The sequence below is a fragment of the Danio rerio genome, chromosome 12 (genome assembly GCF_052040795.2).
Source record: "Danio rerio strain M-AB ecotype USA chromosome 12, GRCz13ab, whole genome shotgun sequence".
Taxonomy (NCBI): Eukaryota; Metazoa; Chordata; class Actinopteri; order Cypriniformes; family Danionidae; genus Danio; species Danio rerio.
The window spans coordinates 14,314,375-14,339,444 of NC_141032.1; the positions used below are offsets into that span (position 1 = coordinate 14,314,375).

General features: G+C 39.0%; 2 protein-coding genes across 2 annotated transcripts in view; both read right to left on the reverse strand.

Annotated features, from left to right (window-relative positions):
• Window positions 1-25,070, reverse strand: part of stat5b (signal transducer and activator of transcription 5b) — a gene marked incomplete in the record, with an annotated part of 62,556 nt that overhangs the window by 7,976 nt on the left and 29,510 nt on the right. Inside the window, 9 exon segments of the mRNA NM_001003984.2 lie at window positions 4,190-4,345; window positions 4,433-4,575; window positions 4,648-4,742; window positions 7,908-8,114; window positions 13,406-13,498; window positions 13,609-13,731; window positions 14,813-14,900; window positions 18,101-18,280; window positions 18,367-18,522. Of these exon segments, the coding sequence (NP_001003984.2) occupies window positions 4,190-4,345; window positions 4,433-4,575; window positions 4,648-4,742; window positions 7,908-8,114; window positions 13,406-13,498; window positions 13,609-13,731; window positions 14,813-14,900; window positions 18,101-18,280; window positions 18,367-18,522 (1,241 nt within the window).
• On the reverse strand, window positions 21,077-24,475 carry LOC147841330 (uncharacterized). Its single transcript, XM_087275994.1, has 2 exons — window positions 23,037-24,475; window positions 21,077-22,995 (listed from the first exon to the last, which is right to left on the reverse strand). Exons 1-2 carry the CDS (start codon window positions 23,738-23,740, stop codon window positions 22,173-22,175), a joined length of 1,527 nt encoding a protein of 508 aa, XP_087132120.1. The 5' UTR covers window positions 23,741-24,475; the 3' UTR covers window positions 21,077-22,172.

Here is a 25,070-nt window from a genome sequence, read left to right on the forward strand (position 1 = left end):
TTACATAGAACATTTACATTTTTTCAAAACGATGAGAACAAAGCCTTAAAATCCATAAGGTGAAACCATTATTATTGTTACTATACACATCACTGTGTTGAAGAAAAAGAAAATTAGGGGCACACACACACTATGCTATCCAAACCGTGCCCAGGCCCGTTTCCCGGTTCATTTGAGAATTGTGGGTGCTCTCATAGTTCAGTTGGCACCTGAGCCCAAAACTGATGACGAGAAGTCACTTTTAAGGGACTGTTTGATATGGATTTATTAATCATTCCTAATTTTCAATGAACGTGAAATGTCGAAGTAAAGACGCAAATCGCTTACTGCACGTCAGCTGCACCTTTAGTACCTAATACCTGCAGTACCAGGACTTTGACAATTAATGAGAGTCAAATGTGGCGGATCTGTTCGGCAAAATATTTGACTGCATGTCACTGCATCCCAAACAAAACAAAACAAACAACAACAAACATTATAACTATAGGAGTCTTCATTGTGCTGAGCGAGAGCACTTCTCTTCCTGTTAAACTGAACAGTCTCATCATTGATAACGTAAGCGTGCTCAGGTACGGAAGGTAAAAATGGTACAAGCCGAGGGGAAGAGGGGAGGGAGGACAATCGCGCTTCGGCACAGTTCAAGGCAACTGTACCTAATGTGAGTATGCCCCAAGACAAAGTAATGTTAATTTTTTCTGACACCTATGTAGGTTGTAGAACAGTCACAACAGACTGGACCATCTGACTAATCAGAGCACATTATGCTATAGGAATAGAGGGGTGTGGAGAAACCAAATCCTTGAATGAATCACTTAATACACTATGTGTACGGTGTAGAAGACCTCTAAAACCAAATTAGGAACCTTTAGAGTAGCATAATTGGAATCCAAGTTCACTAAATAATGAAAAGTCTGTTATTAATTATTCACCCTCATGCTTTCCAATCCCCTAAGACCTTTATACATCTTCAGAAAATAAATTAACATTTTATATCAAAAAAGAGAGGTCTTTCATTCTTAATTTCAGAAAAGAAGCCAAAAACAGTGATAAGTGACATCAGTGGACTTCGAATGTAATCATGCCAAGCTCCAAGAACACTTTTGCATGGCAAAAACAAACTGTATAATGAACTTTGACAATGTTTTCTCTTGCTTGTCAGGGTGCCAAGGTTATAATAGTTTTGGATTTTTCATTAGTTTTAGTTTCTATTTCGTTTTCGTTTTTTATTTTCAAATTCAGTTAGTTTTTATTAGTTTTAGAGGCAGATTTCCTAGTTTTTATTAGTTTTTATATTTTAAAAAGTCTTAGTTTATTTTTTATTAGTTTTAGTATTAGTTTTAGCTTTTTTCTAAATGAGGATATTTGTTAGGTGGGAGATTCAAAATCAACAGGATAAATATTGTATAATTAAAAACGCAGTCATACACTTTTTGAAACATGTATTTAGAGGACACATGAACTCTATCATCTACCACAACCATCTACCCATCCTCAAATTCAAATACAACAGCCCACAAGAAAGCAGCCCTAAGTACAATTTGTGTGCAAGGCTGCTTGTGAGGTTAAGCGTGGTGATGGGCAGGGCCGGATTAACCAATGGGCATAATGGGCACATTATGGGTACTCTCCATCAGGAGCATGACAAGTAGGAATAATTAATAAGTGTGTGTATTATAGAGGACTGAGATTCATAGAACTGGATTGGAGAGGTGTTATCCAAATCATGTGCATTATAAGTTTGTAGAAGTTATACATTAAAAATACCCTTAAATATAAATTTTAGTACTGCTTCAGTGAACTTGAACAAGTATATTAAAATCCATTAATTTCCCCTAGTTGTATTAGTATTTTTTTAAAAGTTTGCTTTAAATGCTTTAAAAATAAGTTAAATCTCTGTAGACTAGAAATATATGTACTGTATATAATTTATTTAAAAAATGTGGGCAATACATTATAGATGAATTTTATTTAACAAATATTATATTAATCTTATTTTTTTATTCAACTACAGGGTGCGGCTATTGGGGGCCTACAAGACATTGTGCCCAGAGGCCTCTGAATTATTAATCCGGGTCTGGTGATGGAAAATTCAGATTTCTAACGCGGATGTTTGGACTCAACATTATGTAGTCAGCAATAGTCATTACAGTCAGTTAAAACATCATCATGATCTGAAAAATGTCTTACAGTAAAGTTTTACTAACTGTAAACCCAACTGAATCATACTTCACTTATTTCAATTCCATTACAATTTTCTGTTATGAAATAAACTTACGTTTTTTACCAAATGCTCTCAGTTAAGCCCTCAGTTCACCCGCGCTGCAGTTGTTCCAAGTTCAGTTCAGTCATACAGCAGGCTGTATCATTTGTGTTTGGTTCACTGAATCACGCATGCGCAGTATTATCGGTTCACCGCCCCTCAATGTAACGTTACTGTTCTAATAACTGAATGAGAGCATATATTGGATATTTTAGAGTCAGAGGGGGGTATTAGGCTTGTTATTAAGTAAGAAGTCGGTAAATAAGTGCTTACAGTGCTGTCATGTCCACGCGTTTTTGTCGCGGGAGCAACAGCGAGGATGACTCGAGGAGAACCGGCTCGATCTGGCCAATGAGGGAAGGAGACTCTGAGGTGCGAAAGGATCAAACAAAAACACCTGCAGCACGGATTATATTTACTTCTAAAAGGCTTACAGTAAGATTATTTATTAAATACATTTACAAATACGAAAACGAATGAGGTTTTTGCTATAATTCTAGTTAGTTTCAGTTAGTTTTGTATGTACACAATACAGTTTCAGTTCTAGTTTTTGAAAAAAAACTCTCGTTTTTATTTTTATTTCAGTTAACGACAATTATTTTACATTTTAGTTTTCGTTTTTTTGTTCGTTTTCGTTAACTATAATAACCTTGCAGGGTGCACATGAGCTGATGCGCTGTTTGTTTTCTACTGAGAGGACAAGCACTTGCCCGCGAATGATGTGGGAACAGAACCTCCATAGACTGATTGTGAATAAAGTTGTACATAACTTTCAGTTTGTTGCACAGAGCAATCGTTTATGAGCCACAGGGAAAGTATGATTTGCATGCATTTTTTTTTACCTCAAAGTAACGGCAGTCATGACAAGAGTGCACTTGGCAGTAAAAGTGAAACCAAAAGTGCCAACATCATTTAAATAATCATATCCCATTTTAGAGTTATGATTAAGACAAGCATTTGATATGTTTTTTTCTTTCACAGCAAACAAAGTTTTGTGCATGAGAATATATGTTTAACAGTGTCAGTATAACTACTCTAGCCCATATAATGTTGAATTTAATGCATGAGGGAATCTGATAATGACAAATGTCTGATTTTACCAATGAATAAAATGGTCTAATAATGTTGTCAATGGCAGATTACAAACATATGTCTCAAACATAATAATTCAACTTTAAAATGATGAATAGTTGTATTCTGATGTCATCAATTTACTGTGCATTACCAACCAGGACAAATCTAAATTCTCATTTTAGCCAGACTTTGTGCAGCACTACTGAGTAATGTAATGTAAAGTGACAGCAAACTATGAAGGTGTGCAGTCTGATCCACTCATCTAATAAATGAACAGTGAATTTAGTTTATGACAAAATGCATTTAAAATGACTAAAACTAAGCAATGTTAGATTTTGTTAGAATGCACAAGCATTGTGCTGAGCGTGCACATTCAGTCATGTTACTGGCTCAGTAGACTTATCAAGATGAAATTAAATATTGGAGGACATAAGCAAACAGTGATTTTTAGAGTTTTACAGTGCACAAAAATGTTCTTGGAGCTTCGCATGATTGCAGTTCAACTTCGAACATTTCACAACCCTTGCTGTGTATGGAGAGTCAGACAGCTCTCGGATTTAATCTAAAATATCTTGATTTTTGTTGACGAACAAAGGTCTCAGAGGGCTGGAATGACATGAAGGTAAATAATTAATGAGACTTTTTAACTTTAAACACCTTAAGTTGGCCATGGGGTTCACACACTCAATTCTACAAAAACACATTCTAAACAGAAACCTTATCATAAATATATCTATATGCATGCAAAGTTTGCATTCCTGAGAGCTGAGAAACATCACTGTGGCAAGTAACAAACTATGCTTACAAAAAAGCTTGGAATATTTCTAAAAGATCTGGAAAAAAAGACATGCATACAGTTTGGAGGTGTGCAGTAACGGGAGAAGACTTCCTCTTTGGGCTGACTGGGATAGAGGAAGAGTAAATGGTTCAGATCACTGATTCGATCGGCCAGAGAGCGGATGGAGAAATCTTTGGTAGTGAAGGGCATCAAGTTCCAAACCATCCGTTCCCCTGTGAAACAAAACACACATGTACTTAATGTGATGGCTTCAGTGATGGCTTCATTCGCATTAGCAGTCTTAGCATCCAGTTTCTTACCTGCTTTGTTCGGGTTTTCTGCGACCCATGCAATAGTGATTCCTCCAATTTCAGAGTCACTGAAGCGCAGGAGGAACGTGCCATTTGGTTTGGACATCAACATGTCTTGAGCCTGCTGCTTGTTCAGAAAACCCAAAATCGCTCTGCAGATGAATTCACTACATTTTACCAACTGTACAGGTATTACTGACCAAGTGTGCTGAATCAGTTTTTACCCATCATTCCAGTGAGACTTTAGATGTTTTTTCATTAATTCAATGACTCCATCAAACCACTGCCAAAATGTAAAGTTCCTGCCTGGTAAACTCTCCTGTTAACACAAAAACAGCCAAGATTAAATACTTCATGTCATTAATTTCTTGTTTTGTTTAGCAATTTCACATTTAAATGTAATGTTTTGAATATAAACAAATTGTACTTCTTTTTATAAAGAATACAAGCAGCAATATGCAGATCATAACAAGAAAAAGATCTAAATGCATTCTGACATATCTGAGTTGTATACACATTCTATGAAAGACGATGTCTGAAGTAAGAAACTCTGGTTATTTAAAGTGAGTTGGGAATCATCTGATTGGTGAATTAGCTAATGCGGGACCAGCCGTGGTCAATTATAAATGCGTGATCCTCTTGAAATTAGTTTATAAATAAAATTCACTAATTATAAGGCCTAAATAATAGCCTTTCTTGCAGAGAACTATTACTTTATGTTTGATATTTCATGTATTTACAGGCTAAAAATTATGTTAATTTCATTGGTTTTATAAATCTCTCACAAAAAAAATAATAGCTTATATAATGTTATATTTTTAGATATTATGAATTGACCTCTAAAATGCCTAGAATATGTATATTTCTTTGTAGCAAGTTAGAACAATATTTGCTTATATATTTAACACACCTTTTCTGAAAGATAATTTAAATTATTTACATAAAAAGGTTTTTTTTTCTTTACTTTTTACATTGAAAAGTAAATTGGTCTTACATTAGTAGATAATGTGTTGACCATATCGATTATAAGGGTGTCACGATCCTCCAAATCCTCGATTTGATTACATTTTCGATTCTGAAGGCACGATTCGTTTCGATTTTCGATTATAAATAATTAATTAATTAATGACCAATTAATTATTTGTAGCCTACCGTTTAAACTACCTGACCTGCATGGTCTTTGTTTTACCCATAAACAAATCATACAGTAAACAAATAAAGGCAAGTTACACACATAATTACCACCTGTCAATCACTTTTTCTGCGGGACTCGTGAATAGGCAGTGATCTGTGTCGTTATAATGGCGTCGGTAAAAAAGACGCACAACCAACAGGAACCAGCCAACAATATCTGAGGTGTTCGCTAAAATGACTAAGTACAAGTGAGTGAAAGATTGAAGCAGTCCTCTGCCTGGACCTGCTGTCTCGAGCCCAAGGCTGTATGTGCGTCTGTGTCTGTGTGGTCACGTGATGTGTATTTTCAGAGGCAGAGAGGAAGGAGGGCTGCTCAGAAATGCTACACGACACTGTGGATGTCAAATCGTTGTCGTTCTAAAATGCCATTTAAAAACAAAGACAGTGTAAACAGGGCCTGAGTGTGTACTTTTCGCGAGTGGATTTGCAACGGGGGCGGGCGGAGGATCGCGATGCCGGTGTTGTCTATCGGACGAACCGTACGTAATACGTACACAGCAGAGCTTGCAAAACTGTGTTTTTTTGTTTCAACATAACTCACTGGAAATCCAAAATGCTTAAACACCGGCGACTTCATTGAAAGAGGAGAGGGTTTAAGTTCTCTCGACGGGTCTCCAGCTTCTGCAGTTTAACAAGCACTTCAACAAGCCGTTTTTCTTTCCCGCTTGGCAAGCCAAGCTGACATGGGGGCGTGGCAGCATCGACGATTCTATTTTTTGATTTGATAATCGAATTTGAGCATAAATTTCGATCGATTTCGATTAAAAATCGAAATCGTGACACCCCTAATCAATTATCATTACCAGAGTTTTATTTGAAGTGCACATGAAATCAAATCTAACTATATTCAGGGCTCAAAATTAACCTTTTTGTTTGGTAGCACCAGTGCTTCTAACTTCAAAAATGTAGGTACAGCAGCCAAAAATTAGGCACAGACCAAAAATTATGAGCATCCTTACTACAAGTTTTATATTAATTTATATTGATGTGTTATGAAGAGTTGTGTCTGATATTCCACAGATAATATTGACATCCAGCTTAGTATTTGCATCAACTTAACAGCATAACGATCTTTTCATGACCTGCAATATTAGTTTGATCTCAGTGAATAAAAGCACTTTTTAATTTCTAAAACAAAATCTGTGTTGATAATGTTCTCTTGTATGCAGCCATTTAAATTTTCCCAGTTGTAACTACCTGTCATCTAAAGTAAGAACGCATTGAGTGATTGACAGTTGATATTAACCAGTCCATTCATGTTCAGTTACTGCACAGTAGGCCAATAATAAAAGCTTGAAGGTGGGGCAAGCATTGTTTTTCACCATTCCTGAGCACTGTGTTTGGTATTTTTTTCAGGTGCAAAGATGCATTCTGTGTGAATGTCTCCTAAATCTGTGCATGCAGTGAACATTTTTGCATTGAAAACAGGTCGCACTGCAACAATTTATGCACTCGCACATATGCTCTTAAATCTATTTCATTTTCAGATAGATAAAATTTTGGGCACATATGCATCCAAAACGATCGCAATTTCAAACCCTTATATTGATTTTGGTAGCTTACACTGTCATGTCTTTAAGAAAGAAAACTTTAAAATCTAAAATTAAAATCTACAATTACACCTCCTGTTTGTTATCTGTCTGAGGGATTGGGTGTGATTAACGAACCGAACCACGTCCCTCAAACTGTCAGTTTTAACAACACTATGACAACAAACAGAAATGGTGAAAAGGAGGTGTCTGTTAGGGTCTAAGAACTGTCCAGAAACCTTTTTTAAACAAGCCACGCCCACTGTTTTCTCATTTAAAAATCCATTTCTTTAGGAACTGGGTCACAATACGAGCCTCAGCTGGGTCAGTTGCCATTTCTGTGTGTAGTTTGCATGTTCTCCCTGTGTTCGGGTGGGTTTCTTCCGGGGTGCTCCTGTTTCCCCCACAGGCCCAAAGACAGGCAGTACAGGTCCGTAGTGTATAAGTGTGAATGAGTTTGTATGTTTCCCTGAGGCTGTTTCCCAGTGATGGGTTGCAGCTGGAAGGGCATCCGCTGCATAAAAATATATGCTAGATAAGTTGACGGTACATTCTGCTGTGGCAACCACAGATTAAAAAAGGGACTAAGCCGAAAAGAAAATGAAAGAATGAATAATATATATATATATATATATATATATATATATATACACACATTTTAAATCACAATCGTTATCTTGAAAGGGTCAAATTGTGTTCAGAACAGTGTGTTCATCTGATATAACAGCGGATGTATAGATAATGGTATTAGTGATGGTTACCCTATTAAACTGAGACCAGGTGATGGTCATGCTGCTGTAGTCCTCAGGATTGTTGCTGGAGCTGCTGAAGGCTTTCTGAGCGAGGAACACCAGATTATCTTCTGAAAGGCCTCTGTCGCTCTGAACCTCTGATTTATATTTCATATTAAGAGCCTCACACAGCTGTGGCCACACCACTTTATCAGGCACCACAAATGGCACTCGACCCTAAGGAGACATAATGAAGAACTTCAGGCACTCTTTTGTAAACACTGTAGTAGGTTGCAAACCCAAAATATTTGCACATCACGACAGTTTGGTTTTATAAAAAAACATATTCAAGACCCTGTTTAAAGATCAGTGTGTGTCTAAAAGAAGTAGTTTACTCAAACATGATAATTTACACCCCATTTGGTCACCCTAAAGTTTCTTTATTATACTGTCAGTGGTTTAGTAACCAACATTTTTAATAATATCTTCTAGTTTTGTCATAAAACTCTACTATTTCAATGAAAATGGACAAGTTCAGTGAAGTGGAGGAGGAGAGACAATCAATGAAAGCTACTATTCACACCATGTTATTTCACTCTAATGGTATTATAAGTATCGCAGCTCCATACAAATACACACAGCAACTTACCATTACACAAGACAAAATAAGCTTCCTGTATATTAAAAACACAAATACATTTTGAACACTGTGATTAATGTTCAAATAAGTGCACAGCCATACTTTTACTCTGCATTGAACATCATGTTTGGTTAGAACAAGAAGCTTTAAAGACCAGTAACTCAATTTAAATAAATAAAAAAAAATGTTTGTGTCCAAAACCTTGGGGACTTGTGGCCTAGAGAATAAAGATTCAGAGTTTCCTTAAGAAAACAAAATTTATTCTAGTATACTATAAGTATAATTGATTTAATAAACAAACAAACAAACAAAAAGTATACTTTTAGACAACTTTTTATGTACTTCTCTGAATTGTACTTAAAAATTGCACTTAAGTATACATTACTTAAACTGACAGTGTAGTCTTAGTATATTTGGCTGCTTCAGGATCTGAAAGACTAGCTGTGATAAATGGAAATAAGAATTTTGCTGTGTACTAAAATATGTAGCTGAAGCAAACTTGAGTCCTGCAGTAGGACAACAATCCAAAGCACACTGGCAAGTCCACTTCTGAATGGCTGAAGAAAAACTAAATTAAGACTTTGTAGTAGCCTTGTTAAAGTGCTGTTTTGAATTTAAAGGAGGTCCTGTGGCATGCTGTGGTCGTGCTAAAAAAAAAACTCCAATGTGGCTGAATCACAACAATTCTGCGAAAATGAGCGTGTCAAAATTCCTCCACAGTTTTGTTACACCGTTATAACAAGTTTTATACAAACATATTTATTCCATTTGAAATCATCAGTAATCAAACTAACAAGAAAAAAATATATACGCAAGCGTGAGGAAAATATGTCTCAACAAAATCCCGTTATCACAAGAAAATAGATTTTTATAACAGAACTGAGTGACCAAAGGTACACAGAGCGCTCACCGGCCCTGCACTCATTGCTTGAGATAATTGAATCTGTTAACGATCTAACTGTGCTGTACTCATGGGAGCTGTCTGATATTGCACTGATGTTTTTGATATATACCGGTCTTTTCATGAGTAGCGATATTAGTTTACTCAGTGTAAGCCTGTTTAGGATGGTGTACGTTGTGTTAAATCGACATATAGCTGCCACTTGCATGGCGGACAGTATCTGGTGATTAAATTAAGGATTTAACAGAAGCTCGTGCTAGATGTGGCAAGCAGTTACCTGAAAATTTTATCCCACAGACTTTTTATAGCAGACTTGAAGCCAATGTAAGTCTCTTATCCACTCTTCGAAAACTGTAGATGGTGGATTAACATTCAGCACATGATCACTAGTAAGATGTGTCATTATTTGTAACTTTAGATGCCATGGTTTCTAAAACAAAACCTGTCAGTGTTATCTTCATTCTCATGTTCAGCGCTTTACAATTTTTCGCAGTAGTAGCTCTCCCTGTCATCCCAAGCCAGAAAGCATTGACTGAGTGATTGACAGCTGATATTTCAGTGCTAGAGCAGTGGTGGGCCAATAAGAAGAGCGCGAAGGCGGGGCAAGCATTAAGGACTTGGCTTTGTTTACTGCAGCAAATTGACATGACAACTGTTTTAAACCATTCCTGAGCGCTGCGTTTCGCGTTTCAAGTGCAGAGATGCATTCAGCGAGAATGTCTCCCAAATCCGCGCATGTGGTGAAGATTCAGCAGAAAAACTGGTCGAACACAACAATTTTATGCACTCGCATAAATGCTCCCAAATATATTTTGAGGTCGCATAGATAAAATTCCGGGCGCATATGGGACTAAAATGGTCGCAATTTCGAGTCCTGCACTGTATATTATTGAAAATGCTTAAATCTAGTTGATAAGAGTGGCCCAACACTTTTTAACACAGAGCTGTGTAGTTTTATATTTTGTTTTCCCTTAATAATAAAAACCTTGATTTCAAAACTACATGATGTTTACTTGTGTTATCTTGTATTAACTATTGTTTAAATTTGTTTAATGATCTGAAACATTAAAGTGTGACAAACATGCAAAAAAAAGAAATCAGTAAGGGGGTAAACACTTGTTCCCATCACTTTATATTTAATATAAAACACTCATCTTAACAAATCTTTTAGATCTAACAATATGCAGAACACACTCATATGCCTCTCTTATTTTCCCTGAGTACTGCGGTGAACCGCGGTTAGTAATGGCATTCTGTTCTCTGAGACGTGCATTTCTAAAGGCCCCCTCTGTATGCTTGTTCATTGACATATACTTCATTGTACAACTACATATTAAAATGCTGGGTTCACAGGAGACAGGAATGACCATGTAAACGCACTCCATTTTATTTGCAGGATGTTTTTCCCCCAATGCAAATTGTGTGCTTTAGTTTAATAATTTGAACTTGCATGGTAGACACGACTGAGGTAAATTCTATGTGGCAATAACTCACCAGTATTCACGCATTTCCATCTACTTTGTATGTAATTTACTAATGTAAATTAATACTGCATATGGTGTAAACCTACCATAAATATATTTGGATTGTAGTTGTAGTGTTTAAGGCCAAGACTACACTGCATGTCTAACTGTCTATACTAAAATAACTTGCATTGAAATATCTTAAAATATATCACCAGTACACAAGTTACACACCAGTAATGGTTTAAAAAAAAGGCTCACACTAAAAAAATAAATTATATAGTTTGTTAAATTGTTAAATATTTATAAACATTTTAAATAATTGCTTACTATATATATATATATATATATATATATATATATATATATATATATATATATACTGTATACTATATACTGTATACACATATATATGTGTACACACACACACACACACACACACACACAAACACACACACACAACTGTTCTGTCTGGTTCTTGAATCTGATTGGCTGATAGCTGTGTAATATTCTGCATTCAGCCTTTTAACACTTCACTCTTGTGTATTACTCCACCTACATACAGCGACAAGCAGAGGACACTGTACAGTTTGACAAATATTGCTGCTGTTGGTCAACATTAAGTATTTTTAGTCAAGAATGTAGTTTTTTAGATTGCAACTATGCAGTTATTTATAAGGAGAGTGCTTATTTTAAAATATTTCTAATTTTGGAGCGACAGATTCAGTGCCTAGGCCACCATCAGCCTGTCTGAGGAGACCAAAGAAAGTGATGGTTGACACCACAAGAGCAGAAAAACAGCATTTTCTCAGCGTAAATTTCAATCTGCAGCAGAACAAATCATTAAAAATCAGGTAAGTGACAAGTCTAAGTCGATCTCTCACTTTTATATTTTGTATTGCTGTATTTATACCACAGAAACTGGTAGTATTTGCTTTGCTCTGGCTTTTTCAGGGGTTAATTATTGTAAAATTAAAAAAAAAAAAAACTTTCAATCAAATTATAGTAATGCATAAATTTTTATGTATTTAGTGTACTTTTATGTGTTATATTTAGTATACTTTAAGTATATACCTGTGTAAGTTCATACATGCTTGAAAAGTCATATTAAAGCGTACTTTATTTTTGTTACAAGTAAATTACAAATTGTTAAAGTTCAGTCTTCAAAACCCACAAGCTATAACATCATCTTCAGCTGAACCTCGCAAAAACGGAAATGCTTGTAGTTTCTGCCAACTCGACTCTACACCATAACTTTTCAATCCAGATGGACGGGGCAACCATTACTGCATCCAAAATGGTGAAAAGCCTTGGAGTAACGATTGATGACCAACTAAACTTCTCTGACCACATCTCTAGAACTGCTCGATCGTGCAGATTCACACTCTATAACATCAGAAAGATCCGACCCTTCTTATCTGAACATGCAGCTCAACTCCTTGTTCAAGCTCTTGTTCTCTCCAAACTGGATTACTGTAACTCTCTACTAGCTGGGCTTCCAGCTAACTCTATCAAGCCTCTTCAACTGCTCCAGAATGCAGCAGCACGAGTGGTCTTTAATGAACCTAAACGAGCACATGTCACTCCGCTGCTACTCCGTTTGCACTGGCTGCCAGTTGCTGCTCGCATCAAATTCAAAGCTCTGATGTTTGCCTACAAAGTGACTTCTGGCCTTGCTCCTTATCTGCTCTCGCTTCTGCAGATCTATGTGCCCTCCAGAAACTTGCGTTCTGTGAATGAACGTCGCCTCGTGGTTCCATCCCAAAGGGGGAAGAAATCACTTTCGCGAACGCTCACGCTCAATCTGCCCAGTTGGTGGAATGAACTCCCTAACTGCATCAGAACAGCAGAGTCACTCGCTACTTTCAAGAAACGACTAAAAACTCAACTATTTAGTCTCCACTACACTTCCTAATCTGTAATTGCCTCTCTGAATATCACACTAACTGTACAAAAAAAAAAAAACTACTACTAATACTTCCCTCCTTATACTTTACAGACCTGAAACTTGCTTATAGCACTTATTCATTGTTGCTCTTGGTTGTGTAAATTGCTTCCTTGTCCTCATTTGTAAGTCGCTTTGGATAAAAGCGTCTGCTAAATGACTAAATGTAAATGTAAATGTAAACATAAATTAAATGTACTTTTGATTGTAGGTGGGCGGATGTATGTGTGTGTTCACTACAATGGGTGCACTTCAATATGTTTAATGCAAAGAATTAGTATTGGACACCAAACTTGGCCACATTCAATTTTACTTTAAAAAGAATTGCATAAGCAAACTAGTGGCACTGTTCCACTTGTAGTACACTTTAAAATAATATTTTAGTTATTTAATTGTCATGTTTGGAAGTTCTGTCCATTTATTTAGATGAGCAATAAATAATATATTTTTTGTTTATTTATATAATAATAATAATTATTATTATTATTATTTCCATCAGAAACAATTGTGCATTTCCAAAACACAAGGTTAAAAAAAAAAACTTTTTGTAATGCAAAAGCAATTGATACGTTCTCTTACCGGCTCAGAGAAAGCATTATCCCACAATACTGTTGCTGTTGCATTATTGTCTTGACTCCCATGAACGATGACCACAACAGGCAGGGATAATGTCTGCACGAGAACAAAAAAGGCCAATACTCATTAACAACTCAAATTGCATAATAGCAGGAACCAAATAGCAATAACTATGAAAAGATTTCTGGTTTAGCTCAAAATATCACCTTCACATGAAACACAAGTTCATTTACTCCCACACTGAATTGAGACTCAAAAAGAATCGTAAACTTCTCTTCAGTTACTGACTCTGCACCACGACGGTCTGACCGCTTAATACGTTTCAGAGACTGTGAACAAGAGAAAAAAAAAACAATCACAAGACAATGCTAAAAATTAATAGTACCTCTCAAACTATTTTCATCTAAAATAAAATATATCACTGAATCAAATGACAACACCAATAAAAAAAAGTAATCTTGTTGACTTGTAAGGCCTTTTAACCAGATTAATTCCTTGAAATGCCCAAAATTTTGTTTTTATGCTAGTTTAATGTACTTTTTGTCAAGTAATGTGTTAAAACTCAAGTGTGTTTTTAATAAAACAATCTAAAATCCCCAGAATATTTGGAACATGATACGTATAGCATAGACCTTTATGTGATACCTTGATGTTGTTGTCTTTTTTGTGCTTATCAAAAGCAATTGGAAATTGGATTTAATTGGATTTAATCTGATAAAATATCTAGGAGGAGTTTGTTATAGTGTAAAACATGTCATTTCCTGTTGCCAGTGGGTGGATACTGGATATTGGAATGTAAACGTGTTCAGGTCAGGACTCTTATCAAATGTGTGCATTTTAAGGCAGATCAGACAATGCATGCAGGGGTTACAACAATATTAGTGGCGTTTCCTGGCAAAATATTAAAGTTCTAAGGCCACTATGTACACGCCCTTTGAAGAAAACTCTAGATCTTCTTAATTTAACATCCCCAATGCCTTCAGATGACAATACCTAATTATGGTGTTGATCTGATAAAATCCCTAGTAGGTCTTTGTTAGATTACAATGTCTGGAAATGGCAAAAACTTTTTGTATGTGTGCGTAAAACGTAGCTCGAGGGCATGTCTGTGCTATAAATTTAGACCCTGAAAAATGTGTTTCTTTCCAAAACGGAATAATAATAAATGGAGCATTTCTCATGGGGCCCATGCACCACCAGTGCTCGGTCCCTAAAAAAATTACGAATTACATCTCACTTTTGGGTAACAAGTCTATCTATTGGGCAAATTATTTTTAAAAAGGCAACTTCATTCTATCTTTCTTTAGATTTTCAGTTTAATTGTATAGTGAACAGCATTTTGTGGTGCATGCAGATACACTCAATAATGTGAATTATGAAAGTGATGTGAAACATTTAAGTGCAAATTACCATGGTTCTGAAGTGTGCACTCAGGTTACCAGTGGTTTGATGATACTCCATCACACAATTGTTGTTTAGAATATCTCCGCTGCTTTCACTCCAGCGTAAAGAGAGAATAAACATGTCATTTTAAAAATTAATTCAACCAAATGTGAAAATTTAGGAACAAAATTGTGAATGATTCTCTACAGGGGGGGTTTAAAACAGTGGAAACATTTTCATGAAGGTTTCTTTGTATGCACATCTTAATAGCCTGTCATGATATATATATATATATATATATATATATATATATATATATATATATATATATATATATATATATCCAAAGAACACATACTATTTTATTCTAAGGAGTATTTAATGTAATTATAGTCATTTTAACAATTTAATAATTAGGCACAGGGAATCAGAAAGTGAAAACGCATATCCTAAATAAATAATATTAAATGTAAAAAAAATAATAGACTGTGATATCTGGTACCAGATCTATTTTCAGTTTTCAGACACCCACATGAAAACATACTATAGTAATTTATAGTAAACAGTAGGGCTGGGCGATAAATTCAATATTGATATTTATTGACTGAACACAATTGTCATTATTGATAAAAATAAAATTTGGGGCCCTATGATACACCCAGCGCAGTGGGGCGCAAGACGCGGCGCAATAGTCTTTTGGTAGTTTCAGCTTGGTGCAAGAGTCGTCTTGAGGCATTGCGCTACGCTGTTTAAATAGCAAATGCATTAGCAGTCTTTTGTGCGCCCATAGGCGTTCTGGTCTAAAAAGGAAGGCTTTCTGAGGCGGACCGCTGGCGCGTCGCTATTTTGAGAAACTATAAAAGATTTTTCATTAGACCAAAACTAACCCGGACTAAACTCCGGCGCAGAGTTGCGCCTCGCTTACACACTGCTTAATACGCACAAGAGAGCAATAGGCAAATGTCTTTACATATGAAAAAATAAAACATTTAAATATTAAGGATATATATAGGATATAATAAGAATAGATATAGAATATAAATATAAAGGATTAAAATATTACAAAACATATTATTTTCTAGCCCACATAAATATGAAAAACCACTGCTTTTATGTCTACTTCACTTCGGGAGGCTTTTTCAGTTCATTCATAACAATTTGCTGTTGTATATTGTTATTATTATTAGCAGTATTATTTAATATATCCATATTTATATTTGTTTTATTAAAAACAAGCTTAGATTTGCCCACCTGTCAGGTTTTAGACCATATGGGGCATGGCAGGTGTATTTGGAAATAACTCAGTATTTTGACCACACTTGGTCATTATTGTTCATTTATTCATTTGCTAGAAATTAAAACTGAATTTAGAAATAGTTTTGAAACAAATCTTTGCGCTTAACAATTGAAATTAATTATTTATAGGCTAATTGATGTCTGTGCGTAAAGGTTTCCCTATCCAAGAGCGAAAGTGAAAGTAGATCCATTATGTCTCATTCTCACGCAGTAGATGCTCTGTTTAACAGTTTTCTGTTAAAAAAACTGTCAACTGTTAACTGTTTGCTTGTGAAATGCTCATTTTTTCCACTTAGACTTACTTTGCGTCCTGTAAATAGCGAATGCGCTCTTGGCGCGACGCAGCTCGGTCTTAAAGGGAATGGGAGATAAGACTCTAATTTTTTTTATTCTCAAAACACACCTATAAGTCATTAAGAAAATAAACTCAACCCTTTTAGCCCATGCGCCTTGGCGCAAGGCAGATTTCCCGTTCTTAAATTAGCAAAAACGCGTCCTGACATGCCCTGAAAGCGTTTGTGCCCTGCGTTTTTCGCTCTGCGCATGGACATTCAAAATAGAGCTCTTGCTATGTAGCTTCGGTATTAAGCGCTATAGTTTTATTAAAATGTGGCTGCTGAGCCTTGGAAGCAGTGCAAATAAGCTTAGGGTGTAAGCATGTGAACCACCAGGTGCGCTATTTCCAGCCCCACCTAGTTGAAAACATCGGAACTTTTCTGAATGCTGTGAGGGCCACTGTAATTCATGTAAGTAAAACTAACCAATCTGCTTCACACTTGGAATATACACATTTCAGTAATGACGGCAGACTAATTACCTCAAATAAACACAGCACACTCAGACACTACTTCATGCTTCACATCAACTTCATGCTTTTTACTTTCCTCCATAAACATGCATCGGAGCTGTTTGTTCATTTGTCATCCTGAGGAAACGTTTGATTATTAGCAAGTTGCGAGAGACGCCGGGGGACACGAACGCAAAGTTTATTGTAAATGGTCAAGAAATCAACGCGTACATGCTTGTCACTTCAGGTCAGAGAAACACACGTGAAAATGAGTGCGATGGCTAGCAGCAGTGTGGGGATTGTAAATAAAAAAGGATTTAAAAATGCTGCCAGAGTGTCTTTTTGGTTTCTTTTCTTGTGGATCCTAGCAAGTAGCGCCCCATCTAAAAGATTTTTTAGCATAGAGGGTAATGTAGTCATTCAACTTCATGATTTGTAATGTTGCAATATGTATTTTAATAATGATGTTTTGTTCGTTTAATTGAAAGATCAAATTTGATTATCACAATTTGTGTTGTGGACAGAGTTTAACAATTACTCTATCATTATTATTAACACCTTAAAGTTTGCATTGATTGTTCAGTATTTACACTTTGCCATTGCAAGCACTTTGTAACATTTTATTTATCAAGTTTAAGAATCTCTTTACCACTTATGTTTATTTTATTATAAAGAGATGAGATATTTTTGTTTAAGTATTTTTGTTTTTGACTATTAAAACAATTTGCCTTAGTAATGTTGGTAAATTAAAATAAAGTGGTTAAATAAAAATCCTAATATTCCTAAATGTATAGTTAAAACATATTCAATAATTATAACTATTGAATTATCACTATTTTGCAATACCCAGCCCTAGTAAATAGTAAGTGTTTTTTGGACCATACAGACACCTCCAACATAGATAAAAATATTGCACAATCATTAAAAATGTTTCTATAACAGGTATGTATGGGCAATATATAGTGCATTACCAAACTGATTAAGGTCATGCCCATGTATTGCGCAATAAGTCAATATATTGATTATTGTCACAAGCCTACATCCTAAACCTCAGAAAACGTTGTGATGCAACCATAACAGTAGATCAAATCCAAACAAGAAATCTTTTTGGGTGAACTATTCTTTTTAAGTCAGTTGCTGATTTATAATTAAAACAAAAAAGAGGAGCCGCACTAAAGACGTTTGCAATTTAAAGGAGATTTCAGTTTAACAATCCAACTTTGTAATCTTACTTGCGGGTGTTTTCATTCTTGAGTATCGCCTTGGCCTGCTGTTCACTTATGATGGTGGCTTTAACCTGTGGAGGATTCATATGGACATTGAGCTTCCCTCCAACCAGCAACCGAACTGTTGCTGAAAATTTGGTTTGGGTCTTTAGCACTTGAGGAGGCTGCTTCTCAATAATAAATGTGCTGTAAAGAAACCAAAAGCAAAAACAATGCTGAAATGATTGCTTCTCAGAAAAAGAAAACAGAGACAGCAGTCACTGCATGCATACCTGGTGACGAGTGTTGATATGATGTCTGTGACAATAGCGTTGAGTTCAGTAAGCAGTTCTTCTGTGGGTCCCGGTATGGGCAGCTGCTGAGTCAAGTGTTCAACTCTACGAATCTGCTGTCTGTTTTGCCAGATCATGTCGGCCAACTTCTCACACCTACATTAAAAACAACAACAAAAACACATCAAGTATTGTCCAAGAGGAATATGTTCAAACAAATTGCACTGTGTATGCAAAATGGTTGCATTTTGTAGAACGGTTTAAATCACTTGGTTATCTATGGCCCATTTCCACTGAGTGGTACGGTATGGTTCAGTACGGGTCACCTTTATTAGGCTTGTGTCTCCACTGCCAAAAAGGTACCAATGGCATGATGCAAGACAGAAAGTTACAGTCGACGTCACTTTCGCTTGAGGAAATGTCGAAATAAAGCTGCACGGGTCGTTCTCAAATCATATGAGAAGCACTTCTCACAGAACAGATGATTTATACACATAAATACTTGTGTATACATGTTTTAAATATAATGTATAAATTGTGTATAAATGCAATTATATAAAATGTATAAATAAATGCAACATAAATGGAGACATACAGACACTTACAGTCTCTGATATTTCACAAATATTACATTTTATATTATTACAGAAAATCGACACAGCATACATGTAGTTTTCATTTGGGTTTAAAAACAACACGTAACATACTGTATAGCCTACAGTCAGTGCAAACCTCTCATTTGTATCTTTAATCTTCACCAGTAACACATTTAACAAGTAATTCTGTCATTCTGAATTTATAATAGTCCAAAAGGTGACAATAATGGTTAAACATGGCAGTATGTTTATTGTTTTAGGTTGCTGAAAGAATCATTTGCTCCTTTGTTTTTTTCCGGCTTCTCCTTTGTTTTATCGTGCTTCACTCTCACGTTTGTCTGTTTCTGAAGGAATCGGATGTCAGAAGCACTTTCATAATCACGCGCAGGTAGAGCTGGGCGATATGGCAAAAAAAATTATCACGATAATTTTTTCATATCAGTCGATATCGATATTTATCTCGATAAATGTAAAATCTTTATATCTATCAATTATATAAGATTTTCAGCATGCCAATGGCTTTGTGCAGCTGATTTAACACATTTAGTGAAATATTTTAACTGTCTGACAATATAAATAATAAAATTATAAACAAAAGAACAATCTTTATTCAGCATTTACTGTTCAAGTTTTCAACAACCAAAGACATTACCTACAAGTAATTGAATATTATTGTTCAACATCAGAAAAAAAAAACCCCGGTTTGGAACAACTTGAGTTAAAGGTCACATAATTTTCAGTTTTGGATGAACTCTCCTTATAATGGTGAGTATGGTGAATTTAGGGTGAAATATACTTTAATGTATTTATCTATTAGTTGTTGATAACGGTTTTATCGATAGACCTTATCGATGACTGATTAAGCATGGACATGTAAAGGTTTAGTTATGCTTTGCGCTGTGAGACGCATCCACGCATTACATTATCAAGTGTGTGCAGTTTACCTATGCTGTCACCCTCTTGACATCCCATATTGCGGCATGCAAAAACCCTTGTTATGCGCATATCTCCGATATATCCGCGCGTGTTTTAACCAAATTTGTCTGACAGACTAGCACGAATAGCAGACTCTCAATTTACAAATCGCGCATCACAACGAAAACATGCGGGGAGCCAGCCGGGGAGCCTATCCATTTACACATCGAGCTTTTGAGCTCCATCCGAGTTTATTCTTCCGAGGTAACCCAAGAAATCTCGGGGTTTCTCGTAAGGCACGGCTTTCGAAAAGGATGACATGAGCTGGTAGCTGCATTGGTTTACTAACACTTGTTTAGGTCTGTAAGCATCTTCATAAGGGTGGTCTTGTTTTACATGGTGAAACAGGTCGTGGTGTTGCCTGCTTTTGATGATACGATTCGTCTGCTCAGTTAGCGGTGCACGTTGCTCTGTTTTGTGTCGGATAGTGAAAAACTAAGTAGCTCATGAACTCTAGTGACGTTTCTTGTCAACAGTGTCTGTGATTCTGACCTTTTTTACCTTATTTCTTTCTTACTCATTTTAGAGCAACTAACACTGTATGGCTTTAAACTTGTACGGTGTGCGGCATCTGAAAGGGCAGGCTGCAAAATGCTTCCGCAAAGTTATGCATAGTGCGAAAATATTATCGAGCAATTATCGAACTGTCATTTTCGTTTTATCGAAAAATTTTATATCGTGATAATTATCGATATCGAATTATCGCCCAGCCCTACGCGCAGGTTATTATTATTATTAGTTTAAGAACCTTGTTATTTCAACTACAGACGCGCGCTGAACGCCTCCAGGTGCTCCGGTTTACCCCACAGTCCAAAGACATGCGGTACAGGTGAATTGGGTAGGCTAAATTGTCCGTAGTGTATGAGTGTGTGTGTGAATGTGTGTGTGGATGTTTCCCAGAGATGGGTTGCGGCTGGAAGGGCATCTGCTGCATAAAAAACTTGCTGGATAAGTTGGCGGTTCATTCCGCTGTGGCGACCCCGGATTAATAAAGGGACTAAGCTGACAAGAAAATGAATGAATTAATATTATGGTGTAATGGCTCGGCAGTGTATTTTAAAATGGTGCTCCCTTTGTTTTTGTTCTCCTTGTCAGGGTTGGTGATGGGAAATGGGGAAAAAGGAGCGAGGACTCAAATGCAGGGAAATGGGATTTTATTAAATAATAAAAATAAAATAAAATGCAAAATAAACTACCCCGAGGGGGAAAACATTAACAAAACAAATACATACACATACAAACAGGACTGGGCAGACTGGCAAGGATGAGGACTGGAAACACAACAGGACTAGACTTCAAACGACGAAATGTGATGACGAACTGACACAGGACAGCAAAAGTGAGGGGTATATAAACTGTAGAAGATTAACACACAAACAGGTGAACACAATTAACTAATAATGGGTTAACAAGGAGGGTGGGACAAGACAATAGACGGGAGAGCGCATGACACAGAGAGACAATACAAGCCATGCGCTCACATAACACAACAAGAACATGCAGCCAATGAGAGAACTCATTAACCGCATGTTCATGACAACAAACACAACACTGAAGCACACGACAAAAGCACGTGACCACAATGTAAACACCGAGCCACGTGCTTTGACAAGAGACGCAAGACACGAGCACACGATGAATGAAAACTCACCATGCGCTCACATATGCAGCATGCATGCTTCATCCCAGCGCCGACCAAAACCGAAACCAACAAGACTGAGACGCTGGGAATGAAACACCATGCTGCTGACAGACGAAAACACAAACACGAGTACAAGAGCCCACGCGTCTGAGGGACGCAGAGCGCGCACGCGGCCACGTCAAGCAGGAGCGCGCACACTCTGCGTACACCCACGACGGCGCGCGCACACAGAGACAGAAACAGGACCAGACATGAGTAGCGTCAAAGATCTGCCACCAAAACAAGAATTTACAAGATCAGAGTGGCAGAACCCTGACACTACCCCCCCCAAAAGGGACGCCACCTGGCGTCCCTAAAGGGAACATCCAACAAGGTACAAGACAGACAAGAAACACCACAAGACAACAAAACAGGCAACATCAACAAACACAAGACAGGGAGGTGAACAGGCAAGACATGAAGGGGGGAGGGAGGGGAGCCAAGTCAGACCCAACACGACAAACAAGGGAGGGATGGGAGGGCAAGACAAGGGAGGATCAGTCCAGGGTGGGACCGGAGGAACTGTCCAGGGTGGGTCCAGCGGGTCGAGAGCCCTAGCAGGGAACCAGGGTGGAGCCGGAGGGTCCGTCCAGGGTGGAGGAAAGGAACACCAGGGAGGGGCAGGAGGGACGACCCAGGGAGTGTCTATGAGGGGAAACAAGACCAGAGGTCTGTGGGGGGCCGGCAGGGCAAGGAGCCGGGCTGGGACCGGCAGGGCTAGACGTCTGGTAGGTGCCGGCAGGGAAAGGAGCCGGGCTGGGGACGGCAGGGCTAGACGTCTGGGTGGTGCCGGCAGGGAAAGACGTCTGGGTGGTGCCGGCAGGGCAAGGAGCCGGGCTGGGGCCGGCAGGGCAAGACGTCTGGTTGGGGCCGGCAGGGCAAAAAGCAGGGCTGGGGCCGGCAGGGCTAAACGTCTGGTAGGTGCCGGCAGGGAAAGGAGCCGGGCTGGGGCCGGCAGGGCTAGACGTCTGGGTGGTGCCGGCAGGGAAAGACGTCTGGGTGGTGCCGGCAGGGCAAGGAGCCGGGCTGGGGCCGGCTGGGCAAGACGTCTGGGTGGTGCCGGCAGGGCAAGGAGCCGGGCTGGGGCCGGCAGGGCTAAACGTCTGGTAGGTGCCGGCAGGGCAAGGAGCCGGGCTGGGGCCGGCAGGGCTAAACGTCTGGTAGGTGCCGGCAGGGCAAGGAGCCGGGCTGGGACCGGCAGGGTTAAACGTCTGGTAGGTGCCGGCAGGGAAAGGAGCCGGGGTGGGGCCGGCAGGGCTAGACGTCTGGGTGGTGCCGGCAGGGAAAGACGTCTGGGTGGTGCCGGCAGGGCAAGGAGCCGGGCTGGGGCCGGCAGGGAAAGACGTCTGGGTGGTGCCGGCAGGGCAAGGAGCCGGACTGGGACCGGCACTGAGCGGTGCTCAGGGGCTGGAGCAGACACTGGAGGGCGCTCAGGGGCTGGAGCCGACACTGGAGGGCGCTCAGGGGCTGGAGCCGACACTGGAGGGCGCTCAGGGGCTGGAGCCGACACTGGAGGGCGCTCAGGGGCTGGAGCCGACACTGGAGGGCGCTCAGGGGCTGGAGCCGACACTGGAGGGCGCTCAGGGGCTGGAGCCGACACTGGAGGGCGCTCAGGGGCTGGAGCCGACACTGGAGGGCGCTCAGGGGCTGGAGCCGACACTGGAGGGCGCTCAGGGGCTGGAGCCGACACTGGAGGGCGCTCAGGGGCTGGAGCAACCCTCGCAGAAGAGGCCTTTCTCTTCCGCCTCCGCTTTTGGGTGCGGGTTAACCCTTGGGGGCTGGACATGGACCAGGAGATGGTGCTGGTGGTGGTGGTGAGAGGGGTCCATTCCCCCTCCAGGATCTCCCTCTCCATCCTCAGACAGGAATAGTCCACCACCCCCCAAAACGTCCATGTCCTGATATCACCCAGCTCCACCCAATCGAATGGCTCATCCAATCCAGCCAGAAAGATGTGGATGAGGGTGGTCTCACTGAACCCAAGCCCCCGGACTGCCTCAAGAAGATCTTCGGCGTAGATGCCAAAGGGGCGATGGTTCTGCCTGTGAGACAGTCCTCTGGCTGGGGGTTGGTCGATGGGTCCTTCTTGCTGGGAGCAAGCTGGGCGCAGAAATAGTCCCATTTCCGCTGAGTCCTCTTTTTGGTCAGTTCGTACTGTCAGGGTTGGTGATGGGAAATGGGGAAAAAGGAGCGAGGACTCAAATGCAGGGAAATGGGATTTTATTAAATAATAAAAATAAAATAAAATGCAAAATAAACTACCCCGAGGGGGAAAACATTAACAAAACAAATACATACACATACAAACAGGACTGGGCAGACTGGCAAGGATGAGGACTGGAAACACAACAGGACTAGACTTCAAACGACGAAATGTGATGACGAACTGACACAGGACAGCAAAAGTGAGGGGTATATAAACTGTAGAAGATTAACACACAAACAGGTGAACACAATTAACTAATAATGGGTTAACAAGGAGGGTGGGACAAGACAATAGACGGGAGAGCGCATGACACAGAGAGACAATACAAGCCATGCGCTCACATAACACAACAAGAACATGCAGCCAATGAGAGAACTCATTAACCTCATGTTCATGACAACAAACACAACACTGAAGCACACGACAAAAGCACGTGACCACAATGTTAACACCGAGCCACGTGCTTTGACAAGAGACGCAAGACACGAGCACACGATGAATGAAAACTCACCATGCGCTCACATATGCAGCATGCATGCTTCATCCCAGCGCCGACCAAAACCGAAACCAACAAGACTGAGACGCTGGGAATAAAACACCATGCTGCTGACAGACGAAAACACAAACACGAGTACAAGAGCCCACGCGTCTGAGGGACGCAGAGCGCGCACGCGGCCACGTCAAGCAGGAGCGTGCACACTCTGCGTACACCCACGACGGCGCACGCACACAGAGACAGAAACAGGACCAGACATGAGTAGCGTCAAAGATCTGCCACCAAAACAAGAATTTACAAGATCAGAGTGGCAGAACCCTGACACTCCTGGCTTGTCTATGTGCTAGTGACGTTTTTCTGTAAACCAATAGCGTTTAGCTGTGCGTCTAGCTCTGCCTTTTGGTACCCTTTTTTTGTGCTAGGTACCCTTTGGATAGGGTACCAAAAGGGTGGTAAGGAAGCATTTGCTTTTTGGTATCTTTTGACAGTGGAAAAGGCCATACAGAACCAAAGCATACTGAACCATACCGTATCATACTCAATGGAAACAGGCCACTATTGAATGATGGTCACAAATGTAAAACTAGAAACAAAAAAAAATTATTTTTCAGGACACCAAAGTAAATCCTCACTTAAAGGGATAGCTCACCCCGAAATGAAAGATTACTCACCATTTATTCTCCCTCATGTGGTTTAAAACCTTTATGATTTTTCCTTTTCTGTTGAACACAAAAGAAAGTATTTAAAAAA